Here is a 23,305-nt window from a genome sequence, read left to right as displayed (position 1 = left end):
ACGCACAATGTGTCTCTTGTAGATATAAAGCACATGGCGATCTTTCTTTGATCAGAATATTGAGCTCGTCGAAGTTATTAATATAACCTTGCATATTCCACTGGAGAGCTTTAAAATAGTTTGAAAGTTCTAAAATTGTGTTGGTTGTAGTTTGAGGGTGGTAGGTTGCATGACTCCGCTGTCTAAAAGTTGAGGCACCGTGGCTTCCTAAAAAGCCTGGGGAGTCATTCCGTAAAACGATAATCGTTCGACGATATCGTTTCGACGATAGTCTCACTTCACGTAAGACGATAATCGTCAGAGTGATATCGTCAAAACGATAGCGTTTGCACGATAGCTAAGTAGGTATCGTCTGCTATTAATTTCCATTTACAACTAAGCAAATTGAAGCAAAAAAGTTTCGGTGTAGTTTAGTTTTGTTACAAAATGAAAATAAAAACTCAAAAAAATAGAATGAATTCGGTTAATTGTTGTTAAATAAATAAAACACTTGTAGTTTTGGAATTGCAAAAGAGGACTTTATAATGATATTATAAACAATAAATAAAACACTTGTAGTTTTGGAATTGCAAGAGGACTTTATAATGATATTATAAACAATAAATTTGCCAGGCGGCTGTCGTTCTACATACATAATGTACATCTATACATTCGATATTAAAATTTGTTGTAACTATTGAAACTTTGGGGCGTAGGAACATTGATATATTCGACAGGCAACGATTTTTGTATCGCTCTTCCACAAAGCACTAATCCAAATTAGTTTTGGAAACATTAAATATTTTTGAAGCCAAGTTATGTTCGCTGTGGATAAAATGAAGTCTTCACTTCCTTCCCTTTGACCAGATTGGGTTTATTACTGCAGCTGATTTACAAAAATATAAGACATTGAACAAACATTTCCATATTATTGTTTTATCTTCGGCGGCAACAAATGAAAACACAAAAAGTGACAATAACAACAAACATCACAAAATAATTGGTATGTTTATTAACAATACGTTTTTTGCAAATTTTCAAAATTTCCCATAGAGAAAAACCAAGTTTAATAACATTTTTAAGTTATTGAACAAGCATTATCTTTCGTTGAGTTCATTTTGACATTTGGAATATACTCAACGAACTTATACTGAAAACGATTGAACGAGACGATAGTGATAAAGTTACGTGAAGCAAATTATTGACGATATCGTTAATGATAATCGTTTTGACGATTATCGTTTCGGAAATTACGGAATGACACCCCTGGGTGATTCAACCTTAAGGCAGTAGAGTCTGGATTGGGGATACTGTTGTGTTGTTTATATAGATTCATCATCTTCCGTATCGGAGTTGTGAATAAAATAGTTTTTAGATTCAATAAGATTTCGAGTTGTTTGTGAAATAGGTGAGTTAGTAGAGTAAGTTTGAGAGTTTAAAGTTTTTGGTGTCAAGTTTGTTTGTGTGTTAACATAAGAGTTTTGGATGTTATTTTGAGAATTTTCTGAGGTTAATGGTAAATTCGTTTGTGTATTAATAAAAGGGTTCTGGATACTAGTTTGAGAGCTTGTAGAGTTTGGTGTCAGATTAGTTTCGATATTGATATGAGATTTTATGATGTTTGAATGTGAGTTTTGATTAGTATCTGAGGATTTGGATATTGTTTGAATATAAAGAATATAAGACATTTTAAAAAAGAAGTAATTAAATATTTGAAATCGGATAATTAATAAGATCTATTAAAATGTATAGAACCAAATGGTTTCAGCCAAATCACATGCTCTTTACACTCTTTAAACTTTTATTTATTTTTGTTCATTGTATCAACAATACGTATCTGCATAAAAACCATATAATATAAAAAATTAACAAACACATCAGATTTATAATAAGAAAAAATTATCATTATAATAATAAAAATAATTAAAAGGTCCGCCCCGCGCACCCATCCTAGAGAACATCTTCAAGGGATGCCTTAAATTGGCATACCTGCCGATGTCTTGGCGACAAGTTAAAGTCGTTTTTATTCCAAAGGCTGGAAAATCCAGCCACGTTAACCCTAAAGACCTAAGACCTATCAGCTTATCATCATTCCTTCTCAAAACTTTTGAACGTTTGATCGATATCCACTTAAGGCCAAGATAAGTCTCTCCTTTCAAAGTCTCAACACGCCTACAACAAAGGGAAATCAGTTGAAACGCCTCTACAGAGGATAGTACGTACAATCGAATATTCCCCCCATCATAAAGAGTACAAGACCTTAGTTGCCTTCTTAGATATAGAAGGTGCATTTAACAATGTCGACACAACTGCAATTGCACGTGTATTGACATCTCTGAAGGTAGATAAGTCGATCAGCGAATTGATTAATTAGATGCTGATAAGCAGGATTATAAATTCAAAACTGGGCGATTTTACTGCACAAAGGGGTGTGAGCAGAGGTACGCCACAAGGTGGTGTCCTATCTCCTCTAATTTGGAACTAAGTAATAAATGAATTACTAATTACTCTAGAAAGAGAGGGATACAGAGTGTTTGCTTATGCCGACGATGTTGCTATTGCAGTAACGGGTAAACATCCCAATATACTAAAAGAACTCTTACAAAACGCTTTAAATAAGGTCACCAGATGGACAAATCGGTGTGGACTAGGCGTTAACACAAAAAAAACCGACCTTGTCCTCTTTACAAGGAAATACGAAGTCCCACTCATTGACCCTCCCCTCATAAATGGTGTACCACTCAAATTCTCTGAACAAGCAAAATACTTGGGTCTCATTTTGGATAAGAAATTAGATTGGAAACCTTATATTCAAGAGATAATAAACAAGGGCACAGTAGCCCTGTTCTCCTGTAAAAAGGCCATTGGTAATAAATGGGGCCTACAACCCCGCATTACACACTAGCTATATATCTCAGTCATAAGGCCGATCCTTACTTATGGAGTAGCGTTATGGTGGACGGCGCTAAACTCAGCAAAGTCCAACGAACAGCCTGCCTGTTTATGGGAGGAGCACTTCGCTCTACCCCCTCCGCCTCACTTGATGTTCTTTTCCATCTAATACCGCTGAATATTTTCAGCAAGCAAACGGCCGCTAATACAAACATACGACTTCAAGCCTCCTCTCTGTGGATCAATAATGGAATTGGCCACAACACTATTTTGAACTCGTTCAGAACTATAAACAGTAATATTGACTACACCATACCCCATCCTCAGTTTAATGACTATAGCTTCAAAGAGACTATACCTCCCAGGTCAACTTGGGAGAATACATCATTTTTAAACGATGATCTTATAAACTTTCATACAGACGGATCAAAAACGGAGGATGGGGTTGGTGGAGGCGTATACTCAGATAGACTAAACTTAAGTCTCTCCTTTCATCTACCCGATCATTGTAGCGTGTTCCAAGCTGAAATTTGGCTATAAAAGAAGTCCTATTATGGCTTAGAGAAAACGTTATATCAACTAATGATATACGCATCTTCTCGAATAGTCAAGCTGCGTTAAAGTCCCTAGGCTCTGTCTCCACTAACTCACTACAGCCCTAAATTGTCGATCATCTCCTATGGAGATAGCTACACAGTTTAAAATTCACCTCTTCTGGGTGCCGGGCCATAGAGACATTAAAGGAAATTGCAAAGCTGACGAACTTGCAAAAAGTGGAACAACTTTGCCTCTGCTGGCTCACAATGCCAGCATAGCTATCCCCTTAGCTACATGTAAGCTCAAGCTCAAGCAAGATACCGTAGAGAAAACAAACTTCAGGTGGAATAACACCACCACTTGTTTGGACAAAATAAATTTGACCTAATCTTAGCGCCAGACGCCCAAAACAATTAATCTCTCTGAGTAGATTGCACATTAGCTACGTTATAGGTGTCCTGACTGGGCACTGCCTAATAGGAAGGCATGCTTTTCGACTTGGAGACCCAGCAAATGATTTTGTAGGAGTTGCATGTACGAGGAGGAGGAGGAGACAATCTCTCATCTTCTGTGCACATGCCCTGCCTTATCACAAAGACGTAGAATCCACCTTGGAGACTACTACTTCAAGGATACAAGCGACCTAAAAAATTCCGACATTATTTGTCTCCTACGCTTCATTCGAAGCTCCGTAATACTTTGGAGGCCGAAGTATTACGGTTGAATTGCTTGAGGGGATAAATGCAACTTGTTTTTTAACTATAACATAATCCTACAAAAGTATGAGACAAGGAAAATTAAGACAGTGTTCAAGTTCAAATTCAAGCGACGTGAATGATTCCACGCTCAACTTTCAATACTTTCTAAGACTGAGGTAAGTTTCAGGATACTACATATAAGTCTTATAGATAACAATGGCGACATTGCGTAATTGATCCTTCCATAAGGAGTAATTGAAAATACAAATACCGATCAATTCTTTAGAGTAATATTGACTACACCATACCCCATCCTCAGTTTAATGACTATAGCTTCAAAGTGACTATACCTCCCAGGTCTCCTTGGGAGAATACATCATTTTTGAACGATGATCTTATAAACTTTCATACAGACGGATCAAAAACGGAGGATAGGGTTGGTGGAGGCGTGTACTCAGATAGACTAAACTTAAGTCTCTCCTTTCTTCTACCCGATCATTGTAGCGTGTTCCAAGCTGAAATCCTGGCTATAAAAGAAGTCCTATAATGGCTTAGAGAAAACGTTATATCAACTAATGATATACGCATCTTCTCGGATAGTCAAGCTGCGTTAAAGTCCCTAGACTCTGTCTCCACTAACTCACTACAGCCCTAAATTTTCGATCATCTCCTATGGAGATGGCTACACAGTTTAAAATTCACCTTTTCTGGGTGCCGGGCCATAGAGACATTAAAGGAAATTGCAAAGCTGACGAACTTGCAAAAAGTGGAACAACTTTGCCTCTGCTGGCTCACAATGCCAGCATAGCTATCCCCTTAGCTACATGTAAGCTCAAGCTCAAGCAAGATACCGTAGAGAAAACAAACTCCAGGTGGAATAACACCACCACTTGTTTAGCGACAAAATAAATTTGACCTAATCTCAAGCTCAAGCAAGATACCGTAGAGAAAACAAACTTCAGGTGGAATAACACCACCACTTGTTTGGCGACAAAATAAATTTGACCTAATCTTAGCGCCAGGCGCTCAAAACAATTAATCTCTCTGAGTAGACTGCACATTAGCTACGTTATAGGTGTCCTGACTAGGCACTGCCTAATAGGAAGGCATGCTTTTCGACTTGGAGACCCAGCAAATGATTTTGTAGGAGTTGCATGTACGAGGAGGAGGAGGAGACAATCTCTCATCTTCTGTGCACATGCCCTGCCTTATCACAAAGACGTAGAATCCACCTTGGAGACTACTACTTCAAGGATACAAACGACCTAAAAAATTCTGACATTATTTGTCTCCTACGCTTCATTCGAAGCTCCGTAATACTTTGGAGGCCGAAGTATTACGGTTGAATTGCTTGAGGGGATAAATGCAACTTGTTTTTTAACTATAACATAATCCTACAAAAGTATGAGACAAGGAAAATTAAGACAGTGTTCAAGTTCAAATTCAAGCGACGTGAATGATTCCACGCTCAACTTTCAATACTTTCTAAGACTGAGGTAAGTTTCAGGATACTATATATAAGTCTTATAGATAACAATGGTGACATTGCGTATTTGATCCTTCCATAAGTAGTAATTGAAAATATAAATACCGATCAATTCTTTAGTTTTTAGTCTTTTAGATGCTAATGCCACTAATCGACAGTGGCAAAGGTAGAATCTAAACACAAATATGAAAAGGTAAGTGGATTACAAGTTTCAGGCAGGAGATCATAAATACGAAGGCGAGAGTGTCCGGAGACAGAACAGAGCCCTGGGACACACCATTATTGATTTTGTGTTTCCTGCATCCATCTAATGCTACTTGTATTGAACGGTCCAAAAACTTGTTTCTTATTCAACGAAAGAAGGATTCGTAAAAAGCCATCGGTGAGATGAACCATCAGATCATTGGTGGACCTATTGCTACCGTCGGTTAATAAGAAGCCTTCGGTCTTCCAGATATTTTTTGAACTGATAATTAATCAGCATTTCCATGACCTTAGAAAGAAGGGACGTAAGTGCGATCAATGGATAATTTGATTCAAATGCCGTTTTCCATCCATTTTCTTAGTTAGGTTGGCTTGGTAACATCTTACCCCTTTAACGATGATAAACTCGTTGCAGCTCAATACAAATCATGCATTTTCTTTGGAAATGAAGCTTTAACCCTTTTTGGATGAAAGTTCTTGTTCCCAAAATATTCTGCACTGGAGTCAACGTAATTATATTGACCTGGTAAATATTTTGCAATAATTGTTGGCATCATCCCATTTGGCTATATCGTATTGCCAAACAGTTCTCTTAGCAGGAGTTTGACACGAGAAATATTCAGATTTAACACAGTGGTCATATATGTTTGAAAGAGATAGAACACTGATAGTGTATTTAGCGAGGGCAGATGTAAGGAACAAGTCAAAATTGTTTTTTGTTCGACTTCTATTTAAGAAACAAGTGTGTGTCAATGGTGTGATTTTTAAGAGGATTTGAACCAACAAACTTTGTCACATAAATTAAGACGGGAAGTTTGTATTAAATAATAGTATGAATATTAAATTCAGCAGGATCAGAAGCCTGGCCTGACTTGGGTTTCACTAAGTGCCAAAATAGCTGTCCTGTTTGAAACAATACAGAAGTATGCCGAAAAAAAACGACGACAATAATTGCGAATACAAAATATCAACATCAAAACAGATACAACCAAGAAAATAACACTGAATTTATTAACAGAATCAACACACGTGACGTGACTATTGTTATTTTTTAGTAGTAATGAAAATTGAATCCGACCCTGTTAATAATTTTCTTATTGGAAAAAGCCTAGGATAAATTCTTAAAAACTAGTTTTGTATTGGAAAGGAACAAAAAATCAAACTTACTTTTACTGATTCCAAGGTTTCCAATGGCTGAATGCCTGGTAATTTAAGAATTCTCTCAATAAAACCAGGATCCGAGATGTATTGTGAAGCGTTCTCGGCTGCCTGACGGAAAACTCCTTCGAATGTATCACGAGCCCATTGCAAAGTATGTTCGATGGCATTAGGGAAGTTCTTTAATGTACAAATGGGTATGCTCTTCTCTGGGGGATCCTGAGACGAGCTATAGGATTCCGTTTGAAATGGCACAATCACTTGCACATTACCCATTGTGCCCAATGTTCCAGAATCAATCAATGGTATGCGATTGAACACACATTTACGGTCCATGTAAATGCGAGCATCAACATTATCCAGGGCATTGGCCACACCATCTAACTTGCCGAAGAACTCCTCCGAAAATACCTTTTCCGTTTCAACACCTACACGCAACTCATAAGCGGTCACTTTGACTTCATTGTTCATACGTTTAATTGCAGTGGCAGCGGTCAAGGCTTTAGATTTCTGCACGTCCTTGGGACGGAACAGAAATTGTCTGTTTAAATTCGACTTTTCAATGAGATCCATGTCAGTGATAACAATTTCACCTTTACCCGAACCCACACCAACCATGGCAAAGTTCTTCAGCAACTCACAACCAATGGCACCAGCGCCGACGATAAAGTATCTAAAAATATAAACAATCACAAACAAAATTAGATAATTCAAAATAATATCACACATACTTAATGTCTCCTAGTTTGTCCTGGAAGCTCTTTCCGAAAATCGCAATCTGTGCATCATAACGCGATCCGATTGGTTGGACATCGGCCTCAGAAGGATCTTCATCGGGTAAACATTCAATAGCATCAAAGTACAAGAATTGGAAAATTGGAGTAAATTTTCCGCTGCATGCCTTGAGCACCTCCTGGGCTACGATGCCACCAAGTGCTGCATCGATGGGACAACAATTACCAGCGCACGTCTTCGAAAAGATAAGCACCAATTTCTCATTGATGTCAGGATTCACCGACTTGCACAGTTGGAGGAATTTCTGAGCATCCTCATTGTTCCAAGGACGTGGGCAATTACCAGTTTCCTCGATGAATTTTTGCAATGCTGCAAATGCCGTGTGCAAAGTAGAAGGATGATCGAACTTAGCGAAGTCCGAAATCAGAAACTCGGGGTTCTTTTCTGCTTCGGCCAAAGGTTTGAAGTCAATTGTTCTTGGCATTTTGACTTGTGTCACAATACCACCTCGGATGTACTCGCTATAGCCACTGGTGTCACCAATACTGAAGGTGTACGGCCCAAGAACATTAATTTTCAAAGGCTGACAACCATTCAACTCGGTCATACCCTGAACTTCAGAGAAGGTCACGTAATCACCGTCATTAAGTCCGTGACGCGTCTCATCAAGACACGTTACAACACCTTGGCCGTCTTTGGTGATTCCAGCGACCATAGTCGAAAGTGGTTGTTGGCCATCCTGATCGAAGATGGTAAATTTCTCGCCGAAATCGCAGAACACCTTAGTGAAGAGACCGCGGCTCTCCGCGATAATCAAAGCAATTTTATTATCATGGGCAAATTTTCCGATTCTCTGTTGCTCTTCAGCGTTCGAGTTGGTTAGAACAACGACACGGAACTGCTTTAGGAAATCATCAGTTAAATCACCTGTATAAGCAGTGGTGCGCACATAATTATTTAACTCAGCTAACTGGCCGCAAGAGGCTTCGGCACGGTTCTTGCCAACATCATTCTCACTCAGATAGAACTGAGAAGACAAATCACGAATCTGAAATAGCAATAATATATTAATTAGCTTAGTTGTTTTCTTCTTTTGTTGTATGTATGAATATGATTGTAAACGACTTGATGTTGAGTCATATTATTATAAATAATTGCGAACATGTTTATTTGAATTGAACAAAGAGGTTTAAAACGATAGTCTAGAGTGGTTTTCTCAAACTCGGGCAAGATGTGAATTGGGAGAAAAAATGTCATTAACCTGTATTTTAAATAGATTTGTTAAACATACACAAATATTTCAATTTGTTTTGAACCAACCGGCTTGAAATTGGGCGCTGCACTACGTCACAAGTTGTTTTGCATTCAATGATGATATTGCATTGATTGTATTCTAAGTAAACAAACAAAGAAAATTCGACACATGTGTTGTTTTTATGACTGCGTAGTTACGTATATGTTAAGACATTCATAAAATAATGAGCTTGTTCTTTTTGTTAAAATATTACTTTGAGTCAATAATACAAAATAGATTAGCCATTTCGCTTTGGATGTGAAAATGAATGATAAGTAAATCAATTTACTATCCACCTGCAGTACGCAATATTACCTAAATATACGTAGTTTTGCAATAAGTTATGTCCCTAATTGGAATTGAATAAAGTTTTAGGAATGAACGTCAATTGCGAACATTAAGAGATTGAAAGGAACTGTCCTGTATTCCTTCGAAAGCCCGGCAAAAATCCTCGTTTCAAACCTTCCTAGTGGGTGCCGGGCGGTAATGATCACCACAGTTGTCTTGCACGTTGTCAAGATGGGGATTAGCTAAGGCCAAGTTGAATTGCTGAAGCCTTAGCAATGGAATTTGACCATAGATACGGGGTCCCTAATTTCAGTGGTGGTGTAAGCGTCTTACATAATCCGTGCCAAAGAATGAAAGGCTGGCTCATTCGGATGCCTTGGCAGGGTCCGTCTTATTTTCTGCCTTACCCCGGTATATCGACTCTGCCGGGGCTGACCTCTTTTTTCCGACTTACTCGTGGGACCAACATTCAAAAAACTTTAACAAAATGGACGAACTAGACATGACGAACGTAGAACTATCCTCTAACTTGGAGCATGAACTCTTGGCCGCCAGCCAGGAGACCTTGAAGGGGAGCTCTTTTAGCGCTGGTAGTTCCAGCACTTGTGAGCAACCCAAAACCACAGGAAGTGGTTTCTGGATCAGCGCAACTGCGTACTCCTAGTGAGGTTATCAGGGATGACCTCCACGTAGCAGTTGTGGATGAGCTCTCTACAAACAGCAAAGGTCTGCTGAACGTGTGGAACTCTATCGAGGGCAAGCTCTCGTACACTATATAAAACAGTGTGGCTCTGGCGAAATGCTCAGGGGGTATAGGGTAATCAAGTGTGCGGACACGTTTTCTAGGGATTTCCTTAGTGAAAGCATTGCTAAGGTTAGCAATGACTGGGAGGGCTTGAAGTTCAAGCTTATCCCAGCTAAGGACATCCCTACACAACCGAAGGCTCGCATTTGGTTGCCGCTCATGAGCATAAAGCCAAGCGGTAAGGACCTGATCCGCGGTCTTCAGAGGCAAAATCCGCTGGTCCCCATGCACGATTGGGCTGTAGTTAAGGCAGAAGAACCGCAGAAGACCAGTGCCTCTTACCTTCTCAGTATTAGCGAAGAAAGTCTAGGGGCTTTCGAAAATGCCAAAATCAAAATTCTGCAGAGTAGGGGAACAGACACCGGCAAACCTGATGACAACGTCGAGGTTGACGATGTTGTTAGCGGAGTAGAGATCCCCATCAAGTTGCCGGGCCCCAGCTCTGCAGCTAAAAATAAATAAAAACTCGCTGAAGGTCATCCAGATTAATCTGAAGCACTCTAAGTGTGCTCCTCCTTAGGGAGTAAAAGTTCGACATTGACGTTATCCAAGAACCGTGGATAAACGGCCTCAAGGTGCGAGGCTCCCAAGACAACCAATACGACATCTTTTATAAAACCGGAGATCAAGACCAAGATAATCCCAGAACTTGTATTTTAGCTAAGAAACATTTAAAAGGTTTTTTTATGTCCAAATTTTAGCATTCCCGATCTGACAGTTGTCAAATTTGAAGATAAGAATACACAGGGTTTGCTGTTGGCCTCTTTTTACTCTGCCCATAATGCACCACCGGTGGAGGTGTGCAAAATCATAACCAAAGCTAAAATCAAAAATGCAAACCTTCTGATCGGAGGCGACGCAAATGCTCGGCATACCCTTTGGGAAAGTTCTGTGATCAACGAACGAGGTGAGTCACTTTTTGATTTTATTATTGAACATAATATGACCATCTGTAACAGAGGCAATACTCCCACTTTCGTCTTTCCGAGCTCCGAAAATTATGATGGCTGGGAGGATGTGCTTGATGTTACTTTAGTAAACAACCGTAATTTATTAGTGGAGAATTGGAGAGTTTCCCCTTTGAATTCGTTTTCGGATCACAAGTAGATTCTTTTTCAAATTAATTTCGAGTCGAAAAACCCTCCGCCTTATAGAAATCCCAAAAGAACTGATTGGAAAAAATTCAGTCAAATTGCTAATTCCAAACTAAGCAACTAACCGAATCTCACTGAATCGATAGGAGACCTTGAATCAGAGGTGAAAACCTTTGAAACTTCTATAAGTAAAGCTTTTAGAGTCTCTTGCTCAGTTAAATATAGCCGTAAAACCGTTCCTTCTTGGTGGAATGAAGAACTGTCCAGTCTTAGGAAAATGACGAGGACAATTTTCAATATCTGCCACAAACATAAGTTTTACCAACCGTATAAAGACTCTCTTAAAATTTACAAGCAAGCCCTGTCATCAGCCAAAACACAAGGCTGGAGAGAATACTGTCAATCAATCGAAGACATAAAGGACTCCGCAAGGCTCAGAAAGTTTTATCGACGGAACATTGTAATCCTTCATTTCTAAAAAAGCTTGATGGAACCTGGACAACCTCTCCAGCCGAATCTCTTGAGCTACTGATGAAGACGCATTTTCCGGGTTGCGAGAGTGATAACCCCGAACCGCTTGAAAAAACACAGAGCTAAACGTAGCTCATGTGAAGCAAGTCAATTCCGTTATAATCAGAGAAAATATTTTGTGGGCCATCAATACTTTTTCTCCATATAAATAGCCAGGCATGGGTGGCATACTGCCAGTTATGCTTCAAAAGTTGCATGATGTGGCAGCTCCATGGCTTGAACAAATTTTCAAAGGATGTCTACTTCTCAAACATGTGCCCATGTCGTAGGTCAAAGTAGTTTTTATCCCGAAAGTGTGTAGGCGAGGTCACGAATCTGCGAAGGATTTCAGACCAATAAGCTTAACATCTTTTGTGCTTAAAACCTTGGAGCGCATTCTTGATTACCATATTAGAGAACTCCTAGTTGCTCTCAGCTCTCAGCATGCTTATCTTAAAGGCAAATCTACGGAGACTGCCCTCCATGAGGTAGTGCGTACTGTAGAACAAACAATCCATTATAAAGAATTTACTCTTGCCAACTTCCCAGACATAGAAGGTGCTTTTAACAACGTCCTTACCGAATCCATAGAGGAATCGCTCGTTAAGCTCGACTTCATTCGAGAATGGATTATTTCCATGCTCAGTGGTAGGAAGATTTGAGCCACTCTAGGCAATACAATCGCAACAAAACACGTGAGTAGGGGAACACCCGAGGGTGGTGTCTTTTCGCCTCTTCTATGGCTTCTGGTCATGGATACAATTCGAGTTGTGGACTAGGAGTTAACCAAAGTAAAACTAAACTGTTGCTCTTTACCACCAAAACTAAAGTACCGCCCTTCACGCTATCTCGACTCAACGGTCAAACCCTATCATTGTCTTCCAGTGCAAAATATTTGGGAGTTATACTCGACCCTAAACTAAACTGGAAACTAAATATTGAAGTACGGGTTAAGAAGGTCTGTGTTGCCTTCTACGCCTGCAGCAAAACTTTCGGCAAAAAGTGGGGACTTGAAGATGATTTTATGGACGTACACAACCGTAGTACGTCCAAACTTAACATGTGGGTCGATTATGTGGTGGCCTGCTTTAGCAAAGCCTATAATATTAATAAGCTAAAGAAGGTTCAGAGAACAGCTTGCGTGGGCACCACAGGGGCCATGCGTACTTGCCCAACTGATGCCTTAAACGTTTTGGATCTTCTACCAATCGACCTTTTTATTAAATACATAGTTTCCTGCAGCGCTATTAGGCTGAAGGAATCAAATAGCTGTGACCTTATGGTCACAGCAACACTACGAAATTGTGTCCTCAGATATTATCTCGGTAGACACTGACTACTGCACTCCTACTTTGAGCCTTAGTAAGGGTTTTAAGGTTAATTTCCCATTCAGAGAAGATTGGATCGATAGGTTTCGACACAACCATCTGAACTGACGGCTCAAAGATGGAGTGCGGAGTTGGTTCTGTAGCCAAATCCTTTAGGCTTCCTGACTTTGCTAGCGTTTTTCAGGCTGAACTGCTGGCAATAAGGGAGGCATGTAAGATACTTAAAGAAAACCCAAACCAAAACCGGCTATCTTTACAGACAGTCAGGCAGCTGTCAAAGCCATTAACTCGGCCATATCCTCATCTAAATTAGTCCAGCAATGTCGCGATGAGCTTGCGAGCCTGAATATTAACCTCGGTGTCACCCTGATCTGGGTTCCGGGCAATAGTGGTATCGTGGGAAATGAACGAGCTAGCCAGGCAAGGATGGGCCATTCATAGCTCACTTGCGGAAATGGTTAACATTTCTCTTGGTGCTATGAAGGGTAAAATCTTTTATATCTACCAAACTGAATCAAACCGAAGGTGGAGCAATTTACCCAACTGCATTATAACTAGGAAGATATGGCCCACCTATAACAAAATCCGCACAAACTATCTTGATTGGCCTATAGGAGTTCATGCAGAGAAGTTGGGTATCTCTTACAACACCTTTTGCCGTAGCTGTAGTGACCAAAGAGAAAGTGAAACGATAAATCTATTTCCTCTGCAAATGTTCTGCTTTGGCAAACACTAGAATGAAATACTTTGGAAAAGCATTCTTTCAAGAACTTGATGAGCTATCTGAGACAAAGATTAGAGACCTAATCTTTTTTCTCAATGCGACAAAATGGCTCTAACATAATCAATCAAAGGTCAAACGAGTTTTTGGTATCAAAAGGGCGCACTACAGCGCTAATTGGATCTGAGGCTAGGTTGCCTTGAGATCGCTATTTCTACCTCCCTATTCTAACAAAAATACTTAAACTTATTTTAAGGGTACATTTTGAAGTAGTCGCAACCATCCAACGTGTATGGAACAGTTAGAAAAGTAGTTCTTAATCAAAAAAAGAAGATATTCATCAATGCAAGATCATGAATTAAACGATAGACAAGGGGTAAGTTTTTTCAAGGTTGGACAAATGGTTCTATTCCGTCGACTCGGAAAATGAACATGTAGAGTAAAAAAGATAAGAAAGATTATACAGTGGTTTTGCCATTGTGGAAGTACACCTCTTTAAAGCAATAGAAGGGTTATTATCAGGGCCAGCAGATTTGTTTATGTTAAGGTCTTTCAGTACTCTTGCAACTGCACAAATGGGTAGCGTCGAATTAACAGCAACCAAATTGACTTTATCAATCGAGCTTGCATATGGAGTGTCAATGTGAACGATCGTTGGAACTCAGACTGACGTCGTGTTGTCGGCGATTTTTACAAATAGGGAAGAGTTGGTTAGCCTTGGCTTGTTTGCTACATAGATTTGAATGTATTATACAACTAGCAGATGTTATTATCCAATGGACCAAGAAAAACGGGAACATTTCATGCTTTATGTCAAAAATTTGGTCATAATCGTATTTCGAGTGCATTGAAAAAATGGCCAAATTTTGAATGATGTTGTTTAGAAAAATAAAATACGTTACTCTGCATTTATTTAAAATTCAAAATAATAAAAATGATATAGCTTTTTTATATTGAATTTTAAAGTTGAATATATTCCGCTGGACACCCTTGGAATGTAAGAGAAGTCCTTGCATTGTTTACCTGACTTTATAATTTTTGAAATTGGTGGTAAAGGTAAACAACGAGTGAGCAACCTGCGAGATTGTGTAAAGAAAATAGATGTTAAAAGTCACTTTTAATACCTATGTGAAATCTGTCACATTTAACATCTGTCAAAAGTCACATTTGATGGCTGTCATTTTTAATATCTGTTACTTCTGACAGCTGTCACTCTTGAAATATGTTACCCATGTTACTTTTGACTTCAATCATTTTTAACATTAATCACTTTTGAAATCAATCACTTTTGACATCAGTCACTTTTGACATCTGTCACTTTTGAAAGTGTCACTCTTAACATCGGTCACTTTAACATCTGTCACTTTTGACATCGTTAATTTAATATCTGTCTTTTTTGACATCTGTCACCTTTGACATGTGTCACTTTTAACACCCGTCACATTTGGTAAGTGCACCCGGTGACTGACCATGTGCAAGACCCCAATTTTGGTTCACTAGCTTCACTTTGCTCAAATCCACCTGTTCTTTATTTTTGTTATTCTGATCGTAGTAAGCTCGAAACCAAAAATTTTCTGATCGAACTTCAAAAAACTCATAGTTCGTAAAAGTGTCGGGAGTGAATATTGAAATATTAAAATAATATAATTGCTCCCGATAAAAATGCAGTATGTGCTGGCAAAGGCTGCAATAAAAAATGTAAGAAAATTTTATTTATATATTTTAAATGTTTCTCTTTAATTATAAAATTTTAAAAATTTAATTTAGTGGCAGAGGTTTTGCTTTTTGAGAAAGCAAAACGAAGAAGAGGCCAACAAAAATCAGCAGGAAGAAATTCAAAAAATCAAACTGAACGAATCAGATGGTATTGTAAGTATTTTTGTTTTTCATTTGATTTTAATTTTTTAAATTGAATTTTTAATTTAATAGCGGCCTTTAACAATCGAAACTGAGCCTAAAACTAGGCAAGATGTGGAGATTGAAAAGGGCGAATACCATTTGATTTTGAAGTATTACATGAGCTTCTGGAAGCCTTGAAGGACAAGGTATTTTAATTTCATTTTTTAAATTTATTTATTTATTTATTTATAAGTTGAAATAAAGTTTTTCGTCGGCTGTTTTGGTCGCTGTAATTTTTGCAATGGAACGAATAAGTTACATTGCAAAAATTGCAGCTACCGAAAAAGCCTACCGAAAACTGTGTTTCGGCTTTTTTGATCGCTGTAATTTTTGCAATGAAACAAATAAGTTACATTGCAAAAATTACAGCGATTGAAAAAGCCCAAGGAAGACTATACTTGTATCTTCATATATACTTGTCACAATATAACACAAATTGGTCAATAAATCAACTCAAATGAATATTTTTTAATGCATGGAGTTTATCGTCCTTGAAACGCATTCTTTCTCTATATAGCTTTTATTATTTTTTATTTTATTTTAATGCATTTATTTAATATTATTTATTCTCGAGTTTCTTTAAGTTGTTGTTCATTTGAAGAATTAAATTATCAAAATAAGCTTCCTCTTACATCAAATAAGCTTCCTCTTACACCAAATAAGCTTCCTCTTACACCAAATAAGCTTCCTCTTACACCAATTCACACTATTATTTGCTTGAGAGACTCTTGAAATTAAGTAGCGTCCAACGGCAACATACGTTTTTCAGAAACAATTTTTTAAGGCTGGCCAAATACAAATCAATGTTCAAGGCAGCCCCGATTTCCTATTGGATGAGGCTTCGGCTTTGTCCCCAAATATAGGTATATTCAAGCTGGTCAATTTATTGATTCTTGCTTTGAAATTCAAAAGGTCGTCTCACAAAAATGAAATATGTAAAAACAATTAATTTTATTTGTATATGTACCAGTGGCGAGGCGTGACTTATTTATAAAGTTAAGTCGGAGAAAAATGAGGGACTAGAAAAAATATCAGAAATGTACTTGCTGAAAAAGATCTCAGAACTGAAGTAACACTTTTCGGTCTTAAAAGCAATCTACTCAAATTAAAAATTTGAGGAAATGTGTCGCGTAACATGTCTAACATGGGTGCTTAATCTTCAAGGTGACGAAGGGATGGAGTTGTATGCAAAAACTTTAAGTTCATTCAATCGAATATTCCATTAAAAATATTTATTAAAGAAGGTATTTTTTTATACGGCATTTTTGCTACAAAAGAATCCTATTTCGATTTATTAAGAATGTTAATCTAAGAATACTAAATTAGTAAAAGATTTATATCTTGCATTAAGTTGACCTATAATATTATCTTTAATTTGTGTACAAAAAAGCGTTTATAGCGCGTTTTTGAATCCGTTTCAAGCAATATCCTTTTCAATGGCGGTTCTCCGCAACCGTTAGCGTTTAGACTTTTGAAATTGATTCAAATTTCTCTATGAAATCAGAGCCAAGCCAAGAAAAGCCAAGACTCAAAACATTCAATTTCTCTCTTTGCGATTTCAACATCCGTTTGTTTATTTGGAATCAAATTGAAAAGAACACCAGAAATATTTGTTTTCTAATTTAATGGATAAGCTCAAAGGAGGGGTAGAGTGTCCTATTTCTACCACTTTTTTTTTCTTTAAGAAATGAAGTTTCTCAAAGTCATTATTTTCATCTAACAGAAAATCTCTCAAACAGCAATCTATTCCTATAAGAGCCGTTGTGACTTTCAATTTACTAAAATTTAAACAAAATGCAACCACATTTCACAAATCACTTCCAATACAAATTTTGTTCACACTTTTATTTATACACCTTGCACTGCAAATCTGCCTCATTAATGTTGGCTACTTGTGACACTTAATTAAAATTACAGTAACTTTCTGCCAAAAATAATTTCACTACGCAATTTTGCTTAAGTGGCAACCCCTACTTCTTAAACTTCATCCGCCGAGAATGAAGGAAAATATCGAATAAGTCGATAGAAGACGGGTTACGTTTGGCTTGTTTTCTATACAGAATGGATGAATTTTTGTTTGCTCTATGAATAACAAGTGTAGTGCATCAACGCACTGCTTTGCTTAGACGTTTGTTTTTGCACAAGCAAGTGAATTTTCAGATACATAGAAATTCATCGAAGGAAAGGCGGTGAACATCGGGTTATTTCTATGCTTAAGAAAGCGTTGGTTGAATAAAGAAGCACGCGCCTAGCGAGAAGTAAAAGAGGAAACGGGATAGAAAACAAATTTTGCTCTATCCAGCGAAAAAATAATAACCCGGCATACCTTTGAAGAAGAAAATACATGTTGATTAAATTATTGTAAGTAATGTCGATGTCACAAGGGTTGCTGTTGTATGATTTGTTTATATACATGATGCATGAAGTTTTTCTTGTTGATATTGAGATTTACAAAAGGTAAGTCGATAGGAATCGACTTATATGGTGCCTTCGCCACTGATATGTACACATTTAATTTTATTTTATTTGAAATTTTAAAAATCTGACATTTAAATGCTAAGTTTGTTTTATTTTGTTTATATTAAGTATTGATGAGAATATTATAAGTAATAAACAAAACAAATCAGCCAGATTCTAACTGACCACCAGAGGTTAAGGTGGCTAGGACGAAAGTTGAAGCAGAAAAACCACAATTGTTAATCTGTCAAGTGACATACATCGTAAAAATCACATGTGCTGACAATCAGAAATGATGAGGTTGTTCTTTAGTTTCTGGTCTCGATAATTGAATTTTGTCTGGGCGATTTATTTTTCTTGGAATCAAGCAACGATTATTTTCCTGAAAGGCAATAAGTAGTTAAGTTTACATCAAGGATGCACTTTTTTTTTTTTTTTTTTTTTTGTATTCACAAGCACTCAAGGGGTTATTAGTACCCTTTATATGTTTATATTTAAACACAGTGCGAGCGTTAGGAAAATAGGGAAGGATTTAAGAGGAGATACCGGTGCACATTGGTCTTAAAGTTCTGAACATCAAAATGGGAGGGAAAAACAGAGTTGGCCAAAGCATTCCACATTCTCGATGTGCGATTTAAGATCTGTACTTAACAGTACGCCCGAAATTGAGCTCAAGGGTAAACTGATGAGCATTCCTAGAAGTGCGAGTATTACGGCTGAATTGTTTAAGGGGTGGAATGCAACTGGCTTATTCGACAGAACATTGTTTGTAAAAATATCTATAAAATAACGAAAGGCATGAAACATTGCGACGGTGTTCTAGCGATGTAAATGTTTCGATTATAGTTCTGTCGCCTATCATTTTTAAAGCCCTTTTTTGAATTCTATCCAAGAGATTTAAATTTGTTTTGGGGGCACCTGCCCAGATATGCGAATTATATTCAAGCTTTGGACGGATAAAAGCTTTGTAGATTATAGCCAGATCAGAAGGGGTGAAAAATTTCTTGCATCTTCGGAGAAATCCTAAGCATCTGGCAGCATTTTTGGCGATATCGAATATGTGATCATTCCATAAGAGGTGATCTGTGATATTCATACCAAGTACTGAAAGTTGATTAGTTTCCTGGATGCAAGTGCCGCTCATGGATAGCGGCATCGGGGGTGGGTTACGCTTTAACGACAGGAGACAGCATTGAGTTTTGGAAGCATTAAATTCTACACGGTTTTTGATTCCCCATTGGACAATGCTGTCAAGATCAGAATTTAATGAGCTTATCATACGCTGCCGTTGAAATTCCACATTCGAAGGACAAGGATGTGAATCTAGAAACGAATATGAAAAGCTGAGGGTACTGTCGTCGGCGAAACAGTTTAATGGATTAGAAGTGACAGACAAGAGATCGTTTATGAATATAAGGAAGAGAGTCGGAGACAAAACGGAGCCCTGGGGTACACCAGCATTTATTTTATGAATTTCAGACATGAAACCATCCAATACAACTTGTATTGAACGGTTAGAAAGGTAATTTCTAATCCAACGAAGAAGAGATTCATCAATACCAAAAGCACGCATTTTCGATAAGAGAGCTTGGTGCCAAACTCTATCAAATGCTTTTGAAATATCAAGTGCAATAATCTTACTTTCTCCAAAACGATGTAAAGATTTGTTCCACTGTTCGGTGAGATGAACCATGAGATCACCAGTGGACCTATTGCTACGAAAGCCATACTGTCGGTCATTAAGAAGCTTCCGTTCTTCAAGATATTTCTTAAGCTGAAAATTAATCAGCGTTTCCATGACCTTGGAAAGAAGGGACGTAAGTGCAATTGGACGATAGTTTGAGGGAGAGGAGGATTCGCCTTTTTTAGGGACAGGCTGGACAAATGCAGTTTTCCATCCACTCGGGAAGAGACCTGTAGAATAGGACAGATGGAAAAGCTTACGCAGTGGTTTTGCCAGCGTTGAAGAACACCTCTTCAGAACAATAGGGGGAATACTATCCGGGCCAGCGGATTTGTGTATGTCAAGGTCTTTCAGTACTCTTTCGACTGCACGAGTGCGAAAGAAGATTCGTCCCATAGAATCATTTACGCTCTCAAGAACAGGAGGACTCATGACACTATCCGGTAGCGTCGAATTAACAGCAAAATGTGCTGCAAGCAAATTGGCTTTATCAATCGAGCTTACATAGGGAGTGTCATTGTGGACTAGCGTTGGAACCGAGGATGACGTGGTGTTTCGTACGTTTTTTACAAATGACCAGAAATTTTTACTACCTTTGGGACATTGTAGTATTTTTTGCCTTAATTTCTGATCATGTAAAAATTTGGTTCGTCGAATATGTCCATTACAGGTCTTTCTAGCTTGTTTAAACTTATTCCGGTTTTCCTCGGTCGGGTTGGCTTTGTAACAACGGAAACTTACATCTCTGATCCTAATAACCTCTTTACAGCTCGAATCAAACCATGAGTTCTCTTTGGGTTTGATAGATTTTACCCTGTTCGGGATAAAATTTCTCATTCCACAAAGAATTAAATTTGTAACCATATCAGCGCTGGAATCTTTGTATAAATATCGTGGACGTGTAACGATAATGTTTACTCAGCGACGAAAGGCGTGCAATATCAATTGTTGTGCTAGAAACAATCGTTGCAAAATCTGTGATGGAAAATAAATTTCGTGGAATTAGAATTTAATTGAAATAAAAACGATATGTGTACACTTTTGTATGTTGAACATATTCCGTTGGACACTCTTTACCTATTGCAAAGTATAGAAACCCGTAAAAATGGTCTATTAAATAACCAAGTTTAATTCTAAGACGTTTGATGCAGGCCAAAAAGGTTACAAACAAATCTAATGCAAACCAATTTGATTCGATTTTTGTAATAAGAGATGAGTTTTCTTCACTTGGAATAAATGTTGACGACTTGAAATTGATTTAATGAAGAGTAACTTACCCAAGTTAGAGAAAATGATATTGGAAGTTGGTTTATATATTAAGGCAAATATTCAAATATCAGAGCAATGCATTTAAAATGAGTCCAAATAATCAAAAACTAATAAATTCAATGAAACTCTTCGTTACAAAAATATTACGGACTAAAAAGACATCGCCCTTTTGCCAAGGGTTGTGTAAACAATGACATTACCTATTCGTCTTGATTACACAAGTTGAAAGTGAAAACTCTAGGTAACTATCTATTGTGTGCATTAGGGGAAAGACAAATCAATAATTCTGCAGCAAAACATAAACAGAAACATTCCAATTTCATTAATTCAGGCAACAAAATAATAATTTTGTTTTCAGAAAATTTTACAAAACCCCTCTCCCCGCTACCGATGTCGTCGTTGTCAATACATGCACCATTACTTTACAATACACCCACAGAAACACTCGCACATTATCAATTCATGCGACTCATACCGGTGAACAGAAAGAAGAATAAAAACTGAGGTATTTTTAGAGCGCTCCACAGAACCAAGAGAAAACACAGACATATGTACACACATTTTTGTTTCCATGAAAAATATATAAATATTTCCACTGCAACAAAGTAAATTTTATTTTTAGTTGCAAAATAAGTGCAATTGCCTGAATAAATGGCCATGTCCACCACCGACGCAACCTCTCCAATTGCGAATCCAAAGTTCTCCCGTCACCCGTCCCAAACCAAAATCCCAACACACGAGACCGGGTTGAAGAAAAATATCGATTAATCGCGGCGAATTACTAATCTAACCTCACAACAAAACCCAACGACGAAGACGACCATGATAAAAAAGTTTTTCTTCTTTTTTTTGCGCTCCCATGTCACCCCTTCAAATGAATCATCGGTAAAAATTAAAATGAAATCAAACTCCAGATCATTTGATTGAAGGGGGAACAATTTGAACAAATAAAATGGCCATAAAATAAGAATTTAAAGAAAAATAAATTTAAAACTTACCGTGCAGGGAAGCTTATCATGCAAAGTGATCGATTTCACGCCACCGAGAATGACGTTCTTGGCAATTTCCAGGCCGAGGCCACCCAATCCAGAGACAAGAATATCAGAATTGGCCATTCGACGCATTGCATCGTGCCCGAGGACGTACAATTGGCGCGAGTAGAGCGCCTCATCGATGTCGCCTGCTCCTCCAGAACTGTTTCCACTGTTTGCCATAGCTGGTGCTTGTGCTGTTGTTCCTGACTGACTTGTGACTGTTAAGGTTGTTGAAGAATCCTTTTCTTTGGTTGCTCTTGCTCCTTGTTCCGCCGACGAAGATGATGAAACGTTAGCTGCACAAGTACTACTTTTTGTGGTGGTGCTGCTGCTGCTGTTAATATTGTTGTTGCTGTTCGAGTTGGAATTGGTATTGGAATTGGAAGAACTGCTATTCGCGTTGGAGCTTGAAATGGCCGAAGACGAATACCCTGGTTACAAGAGGAGATCGAGGAATCGAATCGAATCGAATTGAGATTTCGATCCAGGTATATGGTGGCACTGAATCGAGGAATCGAATTCAAATGGAATCGAAATGACATTTGGGTTGTATTTGTGTGCGTTCTGCTACATGAATAATTTTCAAATTTTAAAACAATGCTCTCAACACAAAGACGAGCGCTAAATAAAATTCAGCTTATAACCAAAAATACTCCATTTAAATGGAGTATTTTTGCTTAGAACAAACAAGATAGAAAAAACTTATCGCACGCACACAAGCAAGACCTTACACACCAATAATTGGATTCCCCGATTCAGGTTTACAAACAAATTTTCGATTCGATTCACCTCTTTCAGTGGGATCGGATCGAGTAATCCTATTTCGATCCGATCCAGGTCTATACGGCGCTAAATCCTGATTCAATTCGGATTCAATTCTCCTTGTAAACGCGGTAGAAGATGATTGTGCTGCTTTCGATGAAGAATTTAACGAAACAGAAGAGGATGACGATACTTCGCCAACAATGGTGCTGCTTACGGCTTCTGTTGCGTGTTGCGATTGCTGCCGGGGGGTGGCTGTAACGGAGGAGGTGGAAGTTGATGTTGAAATAACTTCGGATCCTTTATCAAGATTACTGGTGCTTGTGCTGCTGCTGCTAGGAGCTGCTGCTGCTGCTGATGTTGTGCTTTCCTCAGCGGCTACTGAGGCGGTGGCCTTTGCTTGCTCGTTTGCAAGCAGCTTCCGCTTTTTGGCGGCTGGGGGCTCAACGGATTTATCGATAAATTCAGTAC

At 38.2% G+C, this 23,305-nt stretch overlaps 1 protein-coding gene across 1 annotated transcript in view; it reads right to left on the bottom strand.

The window, feature by feature from the left end:
• The window catches only part of LOC129938999 (ubiquitin-like modifier-activating enzyme 1), an 86,632-nt gene extending 64,136 nt beyond the window's left edge, over window positions 1-22,496 (bottom strand). The window contains exons 1-3 of the mRNA XM_056046851.1: window positions 22,037-22,496; window positions 7,686-8,737; window positions 6,964-7,627 (exon numbers count right to left, since the gene is read on the bottom strand). Of these exons, the coding sequence (XP_055902826.1) occupies window positions 6,964-7,627; window positions 7,686-8,737; window positions 22,037-22,252 (1,932 nt within the window). The 5' untranslated portion in view covers window positions 22,253-22,496. The remainder of the gene's footprint in view (window positions 1-6,963; window positions 7,628-7,685; window positions 8,738-22,036) is intronic.
• Between the last annotated feature and the right edge of the window lie 809 nt (window positions 22,497-23,305).

This window comes from Eupeodes corollae, chromosome 1 (genome assembly GCF_945859685.1).
Source record: "Eupeodes corollae chromosome 1, idEupCoro1.1, whole genome shotgun sequence".
NCBI lineage: Eukaryota > Metazoa > Arthropoda > Insecta > Diptera > Syrphidae > Eupeodes > Eupeodes corollae.
This window is presented reverse-complemented; position numbering and strand designations above follow the sequence as displayed.